Source organism: Lactuca serriola, chromosome 7 (assembly GCF_051521515.1).
Source record: "Lactuca serriola cultivar US96UC23 chromosome 7, Lser_US96UC23_V15, whole genome shotgun sequence".
NCBI lineage: Eukaryota > Viridiplantae > Streptophyta > Magnoliopsida > Asterales > Asteraceae > Lactuca > Lactuca serriola.
In genome coordinates, this window is record NC_136414.1 from 44147476 (window position 1) to 44164057 (window position 16582).

General features: G+C 30.2%; 1 protein-coding gene across 1 annotated transcript; it reads left to right on the top strand.

Moving 5' to 3' along the window:
* Positions 1-1120: 1120 nt before the first annotated feature.
* On the top strand, positions 1121-10576 carry LOC145063321 (putative WRKY transcription factor 14). Its single transcript, XM_079010912.1, has 3 exons — positions 1121-1962; positions 8712-8852; positions 9967-10576. Exons 1-3 carry the CDS (start codon positions 1433-1435, stop codon positions 10439-10441), a joined length of 1146 nt encoding a protein of 381 aa, XP_078867038.1. The 5' UTR covers positions 1121-1432; the 3' UTR covers positions 10442-10576.
* The last annotated feature ends 6006 nt before the right edge of the window (positions 10577-16582 follow it).

Sequence of the window (16582 nt, forward strand, 5' to 3'; positions counted from 1 at the left end):
GACTGTTCAAAATTCTCGATGTATACGAAGCCGTGAAGGATCTATTACCGGAATTAGAGGTATTATTTTCCGATCAATATTGTTTATTCTTAAGAAACGAAGTCACAGGCGTTTATTCTTAAAAACCCACAAAGATCGTTGAAAAAAAAACAAACACCCATATGAAAAAGTTGGTTATGAAGGAATTGTTCTTGTTCTTGCTCAAATCAAGACTTGTTCAAGTGGAGGAGGGGAGAACTTGGTGGTAATCGAACTTCACAACAGTGGCGGTGATGGTGGGTCACGACTGGAAGGTAGTGTTCGATGGTGTTTAGTGGTCATAACAACAACAGAGGTAGTGATTAATTATCAGAACAGGAGGAGGAAAGAGAGGTTGAGATTGCGGAGGTAGTGCTTTGGCTCACCGGTAGTCACCTTCGACTAGAGAAGTCCCCGACGGAATTGTTTTGGTCACCGGTAGGTTACATTAGTGAGTAGTGGGGTGTTTGGGGGTTGAGCTTCGACGGGAAGGGATCTGTTGGAGGTTGGGATGGAGGCAACAACCTCCTCCTTCTCATCTTCGCATTTTCTGGCAAAAGGAGGACCACCCACCTCCGGTGGGTGAGTCATGGCAGTCTAATGAAGAAGAAATGGGGACAACAATAGCAAGTATTGGGGTGTTTGTGTGGTGCTAGACGAAGAAGAAAACAGGAGAGAGAGAGAGAGAGAGAGAGAGAGAGAGAGAGAGAGAGAGAGAGAGAGAGAGAGAGAGAGAGAGAGAGGTGGGACCCTTACATATTAAATTTATTTATTTATTTTAAAAAAAGTAATAGAAAACCTCATAAATGGTCCCTGGGTAATGAAATGACAAAAATACCCCGAACTTAACGGTTAAATGGTAACGGAGTGAGCCGGAATGACTAAATGTTAAAAGTTTTGAAACCAAAGTGGCGATCTATGAGGTTTTTTGAACTTAGGGACTAAACTTGATATTTTCGAAAACCACAGGGACCATTTTTGAAGTTTTGTCAAGAAATAATAAATATATATATCATAATCGCAAATGTATATTGCAAAACTATATAAAATAATCCACATATCTCAGTCAGATTATGGCCATCTAAAAATCCCCATTAACTAATCATGAATCTAATATACAAACCCTTTTTTCCTTCTCTTTGCGTATGGAATAGAACTGTCATATGTGTGAAAAGTCAGCGACTCTTTCTCTTTCTACTTTCATCTCTTTCTTCCAAACCCTAAAAACTGTCTCTTTCAACACCCTTCAAGAACTCATCATCTCCACATGTAAACAAAAAAGAAAGAGCTACATCAGCTGCATCTTCATTCTTCAAACCTTCACGTCTGTTTGGTGCAAAAACCACAGAAATCTGGTTGGTCACAGCCAAATTTTCTTGAGGTTAATTCTTGATCTTCTTCCCATTGGTTGATAATGGAGAACAACTATCTTGGTGATTTAGCAGATATTTTCCGGCCAGGCAGTGTCAACTCCGGCGATCCTCCGGGGGTTTCAGATTGGCAATACTTTGATCAATCTGATCAAGAACCACAGATGATCCAAAAGTCAACAAGAATCCATGATCAAGCTGGTTTTGGTCAACCCTTCACCAGTCTTCTTGCAGATCCACTCGTTCATGAAGGAACTTCAATTCCATGCTTCTTTGGAAACAGTTTAGATGAACTTGAACAACCTACTCCAGCAACAAGAACACATTTAGGGTTTGATGATCACAAGATCAAGGATAACCATAACCATAACCATAATCATAATATATTTTCAAAGATGCTGCAGATTTCACCAAATGCTGCAAAGTCAACTTTTTCTTCAAATAATGATATCATCACATCTTCTAATTCTTCTTCTTCTGCTGCTGCTGCTGCTTCATCAAAACGCTGTTTGCTGGAAACTTCCTCCACCACCTTACAGATCTCATCCCCGCGAAATCCGGGCATCAAGAGAAGGTAAACAACTTGATACCCTGCACATATTAAATTCTTTCTTATTGGAAACTGCTTCAATGAAATAATATATAGGAAGATCGCATGTATATTGCTTCATAACTGATACACATATAATTTTTAACTCACTTTTACAACTTCTATGACAATTTTTAATCCATTAGATACATTTACGTATTTTATATAATAATAATGATGGTAAAAAGTCTTGCATAGTGTATAATAACAATGAATTCGATATAAATGGCTTCGTTGGAAGTCTAAGCGATCCTTAAAAACACACATGATAATAATACGATTTATTAAAGACTTGTTAATTTACAAGCTAAAATTAGAAATAAAAATTTAAAAATCTATACTAAAAATTCAATATTTTGTAATTCAGAAGATTCTTTATGCTTAGTATTTTATTTCAAATGTATAGTTTTCTGTGCAAAAATTGTATCTGTAATTCATAAAATTTCAAGATTAATTTATTTTGATTATCTTTTTTATGGATATTTCAAAAACGTACTTTTCCTATGTTTCATTTCATTTACAAAAATAGAGAAATACAGTATATTACAAAACCGTGATGTTGTTACTTATTGTCTATGTCATCTAAATCAAAAACTCAAAAATGATTTATATATGGTATACTTTACTTTTCACAACATTATCAACAGTATTTGTTTGATAGTATTATTTAATAGCTATTTTAATATTTTGATTATAGTTTTTTCAAGGATAGATTTAAAATTTATTATCTAGACATTATTGAAAGTTAAGATTTTAAATATATAATATCATTGATCTATTCATATATATCAGTAACATTTTCCAAGTTTGTGATTGATCTATTTTTATATATCTTATAAAAATAAAAAATAAAATATAGTCATAATTATTAACATTTTATTTTACCTGGAACATATAATTCTGATTAAATATTTGTTTGCGTTATTTCGGAATTATTATTTTTCATTTTTCCACAAATCTTTCTATTTTTCACTTTTCTAATGATAAGTTCGTTTTAAATAAAAACTCAAAAGGTTATGGTTTACATATATTATTTATTGAGTATTTTGAACAATCAGTAACTGATAAATAAACTTATCTTTTAAGTTTTTTAAAATTGTAATGTCTGACAAATAAAAAAAAAAGAAAAAATACTACAAGCTAGCTTTTAAAAAAAAGTTACTTAGAGGGTGTTTGCAAGTGTTTTTCAAAATGAACTAGAGCATGTTTAAATTTCATTTAAAAACTCCTTATTAACTTATTGAATTTTTAAAAACTCAAATAAGTTTTAAAAAGTGTTTGATAAATGAAAAAGTCCTTTTAAAACAATTTCTACTTAAGCCTTTGAAAATGAGTTTTTAATTAGTCAAAATTTATATTTGCAAACTTTTTATGACATTGACTTATTAATTTTGAAAAATGATTATTTTACATGTATAAGCTAACCAAATATTTTTTAACTTATTAATTTATTGATTTTTTCCACTATAAAGCTAATCCAAATATTTTTTAAAAACTAACTTTTATTAACTTATTTGCTTTTCAAAAAGTCAATAAATTAAAAAAAATGTTTACAAACATTAACTTTTTAAACAAAAAGCAAACAAAAAAATGTGTTTTCCAAAAAAACCAAGAATTTTTGGTTTTTTCAAAAAATCAATTAGCTGATTGAAAAGCACTTCAAAGCATCTTTAGACTAGCTTTTCAAGAGTTTTTTTTTTTTTTAAATATATTCTACTATACGTTTAATTAGTTATAGAAAATTCAATATACTAAATGTATTTTATATATTTTAGCTAACTTATCAGTTATTTTTAACAAATATAATTTTTTATCAGCTATCTTATAAATTCACATATAACTTTTATTATCAAGTATCAAGTAGCTTTTCAACAAATATTTAACAACCAACTTTTCAGTTATATTTAGTTTTTTTAGATGTCAAACATAATCTAACTCATACAAATACAAATGACTAAGGACACCTTAGTTACAAGTTTACAAATACAAATGACTAAGGACACCTTAATTACAAGTTTACAACCCATTAGGCTATATGCCTCTTGGTATACATTTTACTTATTGTATTATATTATGGAGATATTATATCTACTCTTTTATTTTTATTTTATTTTATTGAACAACTAAAATGTTGAATACTATAGCATCGAGAATTGTTTTTGTTGGATCTTTCTGTTATCTAACAAAACAAATATTGACGATTGCATTATAGAATGGATTTATTAGAAAGTATAGCATTTTTCTGAGCTTCTTTTTGTTACTTTTCTAATCTCAAAGTTTATTTATTTTTATATGTATTAAAAGACATATCAAATAAGTAATTAATTGATGGCCAAATATTCATTTAGAGTAGGTGTTAGGCTCGATATTAAAATTTCATCAAACGAAGAGAACAATCACTATTTAAAAAAATACAGATTCGACATGTAATTTAATTATTAATATTTTGTTAAATTTATTTTAATAAAATAAACAAAGAATACATATTTAATAAATATATTAAATAGAGCTGAATAATGAATATTATATTTAAAAAGAAGTAAAAAAAATACATATATTTTTTTATTTCATAATAAAAAATAAGTAATTTAAGACAAGTTGATGTTAGATTTGAAGCTCAATAGTTCTTAATATGTCATATCATGATTGAACGTGAGTTCACTGTCACCAAACAGTGACAACATATGAAATGGAATTTTAAGTTTCCATCAGCTTTTTATTTTGCATTTTTTGTGGTCTCAGGTATTTTTTTACTTTGCACTTTTTCACCTTTTGTTTCGTTCATTCTTTTTGTATCACCAAGCTCTCATTTTGTCTCTTTGATTACGTTTACAATCTTAATTTATTTTTGTTTCGTTTTTTTTTTAATTCTTTTAAATGTATGATCAAAATTTTAAAAAGTAATTATTAGATAATTTTAAAGTTAAATGCAACATTTGATTAGGAATGCAAAAAGAAAAAAGGTTTCAATTCCACTTTACTAAATTCTTAGTAAATGTATATCTTTATCCTATGGGCTAATAATTTATTTCTATGTTTTATCAATTTAGAAATTAGTTGTTTTTTTATCAATTCAAATATCCATATTTTAATGCGTTACCCAATGTTATAAATATATGTACACCTACTTTAATTATATATATATATATATATATATATATATATATATATATATATATATATATATATATATATATATCCTCCTTAATAAATGAAAGTTTTTTTTTATCACATGTCAATCTCTAATGAGTTTTGACACTTGTCATTTTTGGTATTTTTAATAAATGTTTTTTTCATTTGTCATTTTCTCATTTTTTTTATCTTTCTTAATTAATACATCATATTTACACCTTAATTAATAATTGTTTTAATTGAAATAACCAATAAATTACAATATTACAAATCATATAGTATTTAATATGTTTCCTTTTAAATTCAAATTTTAAATTTCAAATTTAAATAAATTTTTATTTAAACCTTCATATTTAATTTCTTTTTATTTTATCCAACCCGTATAACATACAGGTCTCACAACTAGTATATATATATATATATATATATATATATATATATATATATAATATATATATATATATATATATATATATATATATATATATATATATATATATATATATATATAAGTTATCAGTGAATAAGAAAAAAAAAAGATAAACTATAAATTCCAAACACACTAGCGGCGGATTCATGATCAAATTAAAAGGGTATCCGGACAAGTAAAAGGGCATCCGCAACATAAAAAATCACGTAACATATAATAAGAAAAAAAATTCTGAAAAATATTACACTACTAAATTTTTTTTGAATGGTATCCCGGAATATATAGGAAATCTGTCTATGGAACAGGCCACATAATTTAAAATGATTGATGAAACAAATTTTTTTTTGATATTTTCTATTAACGCAAACCAAGTTTAATGACATGATGTCAATTCTTCAACCCGTTTTAAATATTTACATGTTTATTTTATATTTTATTTAAATTACAATTTAACAATAAATGTAGTTCCCGGATTGTTTAATATGCAATAATCAAAAGAAATAATATGAAACATTTGGCCATATTAAAAAAAAATTAATGTGTGGTTCTCACAAATGAATGAATTGAAGCATTCTTCACATAGGAAAATGACTCTTGAGGGTAATTAACTTTTGCGTTTGTACTCATTTTGTCCTTTTTTTGTATTCAATATACCATCGAACTTGTTGTTGGTGTTTACCATAGCCCTTTTGACCGGCTTTTGACCTGTGATAGCCGGTCAAAGGGTTATGGTGAACACAAACAACAAGTTCGATGGTATATTGAGTACAAAAAAAAGGAAAAGGACCAAATGAGAACAAACGCAACAGTTGGTTACCCTCCTGATTCATTTTCCCTTTACTCATTTACAACAAATCTCACATCATCTCCTACTGATATTAATGACTTTATGAGATTCATTCTTGCTTCTCTTCAAAACATAACCTACGAAAGGACATTATTCATACATGTACAACTTTGTAATGCACTTGAATATTTATTAGGAGAATCTTGACTAAGCAGACACATTTCATAACTACATTTACATTTCCAATCAAATGATTTATCGTATCATGGATTCTAGACAAGTCCACAAACGAGCGGAATCACAAGTGCTGTGATTTTTGAGTTTACTAAGCTTTAAGATCGAACTCATGGGATAAGATACAACATCAATATGTACAATATCATGTTGCTTTTGTAGACACATCACCATAATATTGTACATATTGATGTTGTATCTTATCCCATGAGTTTGATCTTAAAGCTAAGTAAACTCAAAAATCATAGCACTTGTGATTCCACTCGTTTGTAGACTTGTCTAGAATCCATGATACGATAAATCATTTGATTGGAAATGTAAATGTAGTCATGAAATGCGCCTGCTTAGTCAAGATTCCCCTAATAAATATTCAAGTGCATTACAAAGTTATACATGTATGAATAATGTCCTTTCGTTGGTTATGTTTTGAAGAGAAGCAAGAATGAATCTCATAAAGTCATTAATATCAGTAGGAGATGATGTGGGATTTGTTGTAAATGAGTAAAGGGAAAATGAATCAGGAGGGTAACCAACTGTTGCGTTTGTTTTCATTTGGTCCATTTCCTTTTTTTGTACTCAATATACCATCGAACTTGTTGTTTGTGTTCACCATAACCCTTTGACCGGCTATCACAGGTCAAAAGCCGGTCAAAAAGGCTATGGTAAACACCAACAACAAGTTCGATGGTATATTGAATACAAAAAAAGGGAACAAATGAGTACAAACGTAAAAATTAATTACCCTCAAGAGTCATTTTCTCTTCTTCACATAATACGGTTTTTTCATTAGAATTAATTTTCATTACATGAAGTATGTTTTTTTAAGGAATATGTAGAAAGATATATATAATATAATTATAAATTAATTTTATCCATATAATCTTCAATAAACTTTATTTAAAAAAAAGTTCAATACCTTAAATAAATATTTTTTATTTTAATTATATTTTAAGAGTTAATGATACCTTGTTTGTTTTGTTTTATAGCCTTTTTAGATTAGAAATACTATTTTTTAACTAATTTCAAAATAACATTATTTTATATATTATTAGTTTTACTTTATTCGTTTTTCTATTTATAAATTTTTTTTATCTTTCATTTTAATTTATTGTCCATTTTACTTTTTTCATTGTTCCATTTTGTTATATCAGACAAACCCTTAAAGTTTTAGAGCATATATATATATATATATATATATATATATATATATATATATATATATATATATATATATATATATAACATTTTTAGTATTAATGAATACTATGATACTAAAATTGGTGTAATATTATTTATAAAATTAAGTTTTTTGTAAAAAATGATGTTGAATTGAAAAATGGTTACCTATATTTTATACAAAAAATATGTTGGGTTAGATAAGTCCTTATGTAAAAGCATTTTCAATTGTAGTGTATTTAAAAGCTTTTTACTATTTGAATAAAATTTTCAATAGTTTTTAATATTGGAGTTGTGAGTGTTTTTTAATAAGTCTACCAACTACTTAGTAATCTCTACATTTTAATATATACTTAGTAATGTCTACATTTTAATACTTTATGTATTTTTTTATGGGTTTCCAAGTAACTCTTTGACTGATTAACCATTAAGACGCGATAAAGTGTTAATATTGTAGACCGGTTTATGGTTTAATTTCAATTTTTTTTTTAAATAGACTAGTCATGATTATTTTTTATTTTGTCCAAATTAATGAAAAAAGTCTTTATTTTTTCAACAGAAAATGACAGATTATCATATAAAACTAGATAATTGGAACTTATATGATCAAAAAATAAATATTAGGATTAAACTGTAAACTGATAAAAAAAAATATTAAAATATTATCGGAGTTTTGCCAACGAAAATATGACCCAAACAAAAAAATAATAATAATAAAATAGCTATACTCCTACTGATGATGGACCAAATTATTTATATACTATTTCTTCATAAAATGTAGACATAAAGTTCATTAATAATATAATAAGAAAATTTAGTTTTGGATCATAAACTTTTTTACTTTATGTATATCGTCGTTATTAAAAAATATATGTTATATATAATACATAGTTAATTATTTTAATTAAAATGTATATCAAATCAGATACTATTTGAACAATTGGGTAGTTATAGTAACCATGGTTAAATGGGCAGGAAGAGTCAGGCGAAGAAAGTAGTGTGCATACCGGCTCCAGCACCTGCAAATAGTAGACCCACCGGCGAAGTGGTGCCGTCGGACCTTTGGGCCTGGAGGAAGTACGGCCAGAAGCCTATTAAAGGGTCTCCATATCCAAGGTACACAACTACACATACACCCATCTCATATAAAATTATCATTTAATTTTTTTTTATATATATGGATAATATATGAATGTACTGTGACATCTATTTATGGGTTTTCATTGGAAAATGGATAAATTATCAATAAAATAAATTGACTTTTTTATGGTTAAATGTCTGTCTATGTAACCATTTTTATCTTTTATGTACCATTTCAATCCAAAATAGCTTTTATTCTGATTTATACAATGATTTTTAAGTTGTTACTATGATTTTATAAATTTATAAATATATAAGAAATCAACCTCATTTCAAAATGGGTAAAAACTTGTAAGAAATTTAAAATAATTGTTTTTTGACTTTTCATGATGTAAATTTGTCAAAAAAATAAAATAAATCAATAACAGTAAAACATGATTATATAATATACATTTAACCATTTTTGCCATACATAAATTCACATAACAAATTATTTTTTAATGGATTATACACTATATAAAAACCTGTTATTATTGTTAAGACTAGAATTCAGCTTCCATTTTGTAATTAAAGTCATCAAATTATGTATATAAGTTAAATCCATCATGTAATTTGTAATTAAGATCATCAACCATGTATATAAATTCTCAAGAACCGTGGAATAATTAATTATTTTCATGTCTTCTATCATATAACACATGAAAATCTAATTTTTACATTCCTTTCAACCTACTCAATTTTTTTTTATTTTAAAATAAATACAAAGTAATTAAAATTCATCATATAATCAACTATTTATAATATAGTTTTTTCAAAAAACAATTCATTTTCAATCAATAAAAATATTTCAAATTTAATTAGGACGTTTATATGGTAAAATGAGATGTCTTTTTAGTCAAGTTATAATAAATTATTTATAATTTATTTTTTTGGAAAACAATACCAATTCAACCAAATAAAATATCTTAAAAACCAAATTATATGTCTAGAAAAATAAGATGTCTTTCACGTAGATTATTAACTTGTCCCTAATTTCTAAATATTTTCACGCCAATTATCTGTTTCCGATACTTTAAATGTTAATAGGGGATTTTACTTTTTTTAACTAATTGTTATCAAAATCTAATTGAATTTTCATGCATATATTCAGAGGCTATTACAGATGCAGTAGCTCGAAGGGTTGCTCAGCAAGAAAACAAGTGGAAAGAAGTCGCACAGACCCTAACATGTTGGTCATCACCTACACCTCTGAACACAACCATCCATGGCCTACTCAAAGAAATGCCCTCGCCGGCTCCACCAGAACCCCACAACCACCAAAGTCCACCACCACCACGGAACAACCACCACAAATAGAAACAACAGAAGATGAAGGCTCAACCCTAGTGGGGGTAAGGCTTGAGGTGAAAGATGAATTACAAGTATTGGAAGGAAGTTTTCCTGCTCAAGGGTACCGACCGGAGTTGCCGGATCAAGGTGGAGGTGGTGGTGGTCAACCGGACGATTTCTTTTCAGGTTTAGGAGAGATAGAGGTTGATCCCATAAGCATGTTGTTGAACCAGGGTTTCTTGGGTGGTGAAGAAGAAGCAGAAAATTATAACAAGGATTTGGATCCTTTTGGTTGATATTAACAAACAAAATTTGGATTGATTAATTTCTCCAAAAGAAATTTTATTCATTTGGTGTTGTATTATCGAGTAAAATATATTTTTTAATTTTTTTTTAATTTTTTTGTGTTATATATATAATTTTTTTGTCAATTGGTCTTTACACTTTCGTTCGAAATTGCTGGTTTTGATAGATTAACTAATGTTTTCGATAGATTAATTATATATTAGTAACAATAAAACATTACATTCTATTCTTTTAATTGAAGTGTATTCAAATTTTTATATACGAGATTAACCCATTTGGTAGAAATAAAAGCCTCTTAGATTAGATGTCTTGGATGCAACCCGTGCATAAGTTGATTAACTAACTTTGATGAATTAAATTTTAAGCAACGACTAGCAGTTCAAAAAATAAAAATCAATTATTATTTTAAAGGGATAGTTGTTATTCATGGACTATATAGTGGATAGGCGAGAAGATGACAATGGTTTTGTCCCATTTCCATTTTGGCATCTTTACATCTAGTTTCGAGTTTTAGTAAAAAGAAAGAAAAGAAAGAGGAAATAGAATGAGAACAAGAAACCAAGGAAATTGTATTTTGGACTATAGTGAGGAGATGACAATGGGTTTGTCCACTTCCCGAGGCCAAAGCTAATTAACTAATTTGGTAAATTTATTTTTTGACAACCAACCAACCGTTAAAAAATCAATTGTTATATTAAAAGGATAGTTCTTATTCGGGGCATGACCCGTAACTCGGGTGGAGGGTGGTCTATAGTGGATAGGCGAGGAGACGACAATGGTTGTGTCCCTCTTCCACTCTACCTCCTTTACACTTAGTTCCGAGTTTTAATATAAAATAAAGAATATAAGAGGAAATAAATGAGAAAAAAATAAATGAAATTGTATTTTGGAGTATAGTGGATAGATGAGGAGATAACAATGTTTTCGTCCCAATTTCACCACTTTTACACCTAGTTTCGAGTTTTAATAAAGAAAGAAAAGAAAGAGAAATAAAATGAGAAGAAAAATAGAGAAAATTAAGAAAGAGAAATAAAATGGGAAGAAAAAGTTAGAGGAAATTACATTTTAACGTTGATAAGTTAGAAAAAAAAAAAGTTTACAAAGACAATCTCTTATTTATAATCCATAAACAAATATCTCACATATTTCCCTCCAAATTCCTCCAATTTGGGAGGAGACAGAAGACAAGATCATGATTTATATTTTCTTATTTTCTTTTTAATTCCGTTTAAAAAAAATGGGGAATATATATATATATATATATATATATATATATATATATATATATATATATATATTTTGTGATTCTCTTCACTTCCCTTAAGTTGGATTAAAAAACAATGTGTTAAGGGATCCAAATCACTATAAAGTCGTCGGTGCTTGGTTTTGATGGGTTTTGAGCATTACATCAATCATATGGTGCACATATAACCCTAAAGTTTTGGATCTAGATTTTTCTCTAATTGTACATGCAATAATAATTCAAAGCTAAAACCCTAATGGACTAGCATACACAATTCGAATTTGACATGTAAACTAAGGTTAAAAGCTTACCTTTCTTGTTATGTAACAATAACAAGAACAATCCACAAAGTCCTTAACTCTTGAAAGCTTAGTGCCCCAATTGTTGCACCTCTAATGGAGTCACAAACACTCTTGCAATGGAAGACTTTAGGAGAGAGGATGAAATCGGCCCTCTAGGGTTTCTTGAAGCATAGATCCGATTTTCACAAGGCAAGGGGTCTATTTATACTTGTGGCTTCTAGGGTTTTAGGTGGAAACCCTAATATGACTGCTTAAGCCCTAATCAGCCCATGGACACCTTCTAGAATACTCCTTGGACGAATTCTTTATGGGCTTCCCATAGAATTCACCCAAACTTTATTCCAAGGTGATCTATCAGCCCAATCGCAACTATCAGTGATTTGCAATATCAGTCCCCTTAATTTAATCAGTCTCTTTTGATCACTAAATTAATTCCAAATTAATTCCTGATCAATACTAATTAAATAATATGATTTCCAAATAATATATTAATCTTATAATATATTTATATAACCATTTTGAGTATCAATTTATTATTCATATAATAAATCCTACTCTCTCTCCTCTTGTCATCTTATCAAGTTGCATGAGTGAAGGCAACCCAAAAGGACCATGCTCATAATAAAATCAAGCACATACCAAAAATAGTTATGGGCTTAGACACCTAATCCAACAATCTCCCACTTGGATAAGTCTAATAACTATTATTGCAAGTACGACTTCAGAATCTGATTAGTAATCGTAGCTTTCAAAAACCGCTGTCGAACTCTGATCTTATCAGTAACGTGTCATTTAGATAAGGGATCATATATTCCTCCATTCTAGATATCATATGAATTGATACATGGATTATAATCATTCTTTCTGTTCATGTGTTGTTTCCCGATTTCTGATTTATGACGACTGACAATAGGCTACAATTGAACACATCAACTTAGTGCAGGCTTAGACAAGCGCTTAGGGTGTCATCACTAAATCATCGAAGGGCCCACAGATATCGCTTTTATCCCTCTTAGGGTAAAAGGAACGAATAAAATTTAACTCATATGCTTGCACTATTCACTCATCAAATCATACACAACAATATGTTTTATAACATCAAGTTACTGATGCGTTTGACTCGTAAACAACAACTTATATGTCTCCGTTTCAAGAATATAAGATATTATCGTCTCACAATCACTCGTGATAAAATCCATGAAGTGATTCACATGAGCGTGGGTTTAATCCAATACTCAAATCTTATTTCATGAGCACTCATGAAGGTCGCAACAAACTTTTGCCATGTCTAAACGCTTTAGACAATCTACAAGCCAATTCATGACAGTCTTGCCTCAATACCTACTTCCAACGTATGATCAACTCTAGATGTTTGAATAATCTTATTATTCGGGAAGTCAAAACATGCGAAGTGAAACACAAGAATAATCGAATCTAATATGATCTCAACACTTTTGAGTATAAATAAAACACTTATTATATAATCACCATATTGATTACACATTATTCATTGTATAATGTTTCGAATAATCAACTTAACACTTGAATCAAAAAACAATAGTTATCCCATACTCCAAGCATGAACACTATGTTTACCTACGACCATTTCTTTGTGAAATAGATCAATTGAACATACTTCCAATGACACTCATTTCACAATTCCCAATCCTTGTCACAAGTGTAAGAATATCAAAATTTTGCCACTATTAGAATGTGTTAGATTCTAACATTTTACATAATGATCCTTTTGTAGTGTCATGGCACCAAAGTCACAAAGACTTTGCCAATGATATTACAAAGTGATCTATTGGATATTGTTACAAGAAAACTCCATAGATATGAAGTCTCACATTCAAATTACATTCCTTAGAACATCCTTCTCGCATAAAAGTTTCTAAACTACTCATAGATTCTTAATATCCAACTCCCATTATGGAAACATTTCCATATTTGCCACATGACAACTCATTCTTAATAGAATCCTATCTATTCAAATAATGTCAATATGGTCCATTCATTACCATACTTCCAACTGTTCATAAGCGACCAGTCCTTAGCGAACCTTAGATTGTCCTTAATAGTTGTTTAACTACCTTAGTCATATCTTGTTCTAGTCTCTTTTCCCTCTTAATGCCTCGGGCATTTGGAAAAGACAGAACGGTTGAATATTATAGCATATGTAATCGATCCTATACCTGAAGCGTATGGGATACGATTCATAATGTCTTACATAAAGACATGATACTTTACCAGTCTCTTGCTATAATATTTCCTTATATAGAACTCTCATTTCAACATGATATTCATATATGTCCATGACTAAGTTCAATTAATACTTCAATCTAAACTTTTAGATTCGAAATAAAGTATAAGTATCCTCTCCCTCACTATAGCGAAACAACTTTTCAAACTCTGCAACTTTGCAAATCAAAACTTTGTTTCCTATAAATGGTATTGCTACTTTGCAATACTTATCATAATAATTATACTCCCACTAGCATAATAATTACAAGAATATCACTTATGCTCCTACTAACTTTGACATGTACCTAGAAAACAACTGGACTTCTAGAAATCAATACTTATTGACTTTCATTCCAAAGTTCAGATTTCGATACGAGATGCTTCGATAAGACTTTATCTAAGCTTTTCAAGCCCATACACCTTTCATTACAAAGCTTATATGTGTGTCTAAACTAATTCAGAACTTACAACAATAAGTCCTGAATGTTCAGATTATTTGTGATTTCTCATAATTCGAACTATGAAGAGGGATGTCGTAATCATAATCAAATTTGAGAACACAATTTACACAACATCTATCTCCTTAAAATCCATGTAACATCCCGAGATTTGGCAGGTATTCCCGAACCCTCTTCTATCATTACCTTGTCATTTATAGTCCTTGGGGTTGGAAGTGAAGAGCCAAGATAAGTTTAAGGACCAAGTTTACAAACTTGGGCCAAAAAGGAGTACGCTGCGCGTACATAATAGTATGTTGCGCGTATTAAGGAGTATACTGGGCGTACACTTGTGTACGCTGGGCGTACTAATGTATGGGTGAAACCCTAATATTTAGGGTTTGGGCCCTATAGAAGCAACATTATGAGCACCAAAACCTCTCTTACCTCAGCCTCCACAGATTACATTCGTCCTCCCCAAACCCTAGCCTCTCCTTTGTGTGTTTAAGCTTATTTGGTGTGCTCTTGAGTGCTTTAAGAGGAAGATATTGCATCAAAGAGTTGGAGAAGAAGATCAAGCTTGTAGATTTGAAGTTAGCTTGTGCTCAAGAAGCTCCAGAAGGTATAAAGTTCCAAACTTTATGCATATATGCATAGATCTCATCATTTTACTTTATTAGAAGCATTTCTTGTCCCAAAAGTCATAAGGAGGTGCATGTTGTGATTTGGATGAAAAGAGCTATCCTTCCAGACTCTTGAAGGGACCTTGAGTGATAAAAATGAGTTCCCATTAGTTGTATGTGTCCCATGCAAAGAGAAATAAGTCCCTAATGGATTAAGAACAAGAATTAAGAACTACATGGATGTCTAAAGTGATAAAGTTCATGACTTTATGATTCCTAGGCATGTTAGGTCTCTGGATCTGAAGTTTGGGCTTAAGTGCTTAATCCATTAAGCACTTAATAAGGTTTTGGCAAATTGTTGAGTACGCCCAACGTAAATCCAGTACGCCCAGTGTACTAGGTCAACCACCCCGATGGTGGTCAACATATGGTCGAGTACGCCCCGTGTACCAGAGGAGTACGCCCCGCGTACGTCCTCTATTAGGCCTTTGACAAATGGACTTTGGATTTTGGGTTGTTATGGGCTAAATGGGAATTGGGCCTTGCTGGACTTAGTAAATAAAATATTTTGGGCCCAGTAGTGATAGTGGGTCATGGGGTTAGGACTAATTAGGAGGTTGGGCCCAATTTAGTAAATCGGGCCAATTATGGGCTTTATATATGGACTTTCAAGTCGAGGACTGGGTAATTGAGCCTTGGACCAATAAAGGTAATGGACTTAATGAATGGTGTGGACTTTTAGTCAGGAAGGTTATTTTGGGTATTAACTTAGTAATTATTATGTAATAGTTTGGGATTCCCGGTGAGGCAGCAGTAAAAGATTTACAGTATTTTGGCACTACTTGCGAGGTGAGTTATTCTCACTATATCAATAGGGTCTAAGGTACCAAGGCCGATCCTTTATGGGTTGTATCCAGATTATGGCATGATATGTTTATTGATTACATCCTGGTAGTTAGGATGATGATATGCTTATGCTTAGTGACCTAGGTAGGTCGATGTCCTGGTTATAGGATGATACTATGTTAGTGACCGATTAGGTATGTATCCTGATTATTGGGATGTTGCTATGATTAGTGATCTGTTAGATCGATTTGACTGTTATATGATATGAGCTAGCATATGATATGTATGTGCATGTTTGTTCGATTGGGGGTTGGGTTGAGGCGGTCCTGCTTTGTGTTGTAGGCCAACATACCCGATGAGTGGTCCGGATAGGCTGTAGGCCCTGCGAGGCGGTCCAGTCATGCTGAAGGCTCGGGAGCGGTCTAGATAGACTGTA

Coding starts and splice junctions, on each gene's coding strand:
- LOC145063321 (XM_079010912.1), top strand. CDS start 1,433: ATGGAGAACAACTATCTTGGTGATTTAGCAGATATTTTCCGGCCAGGC. Junction 1,963..8,711: donor AATCCGGGCATCAAGAGAAG/GTAAACAACTTG, acceptor TTAAATGGGCAG/GAAGAGTCAGGCGAAGAAAG. Junction 8,853..9,966: donor AAAGGGTCTCCATATCCAAG/GTACACAACTAC, acceptor GCATATATTCAG/AGGCTATTACAGATGCAGTA.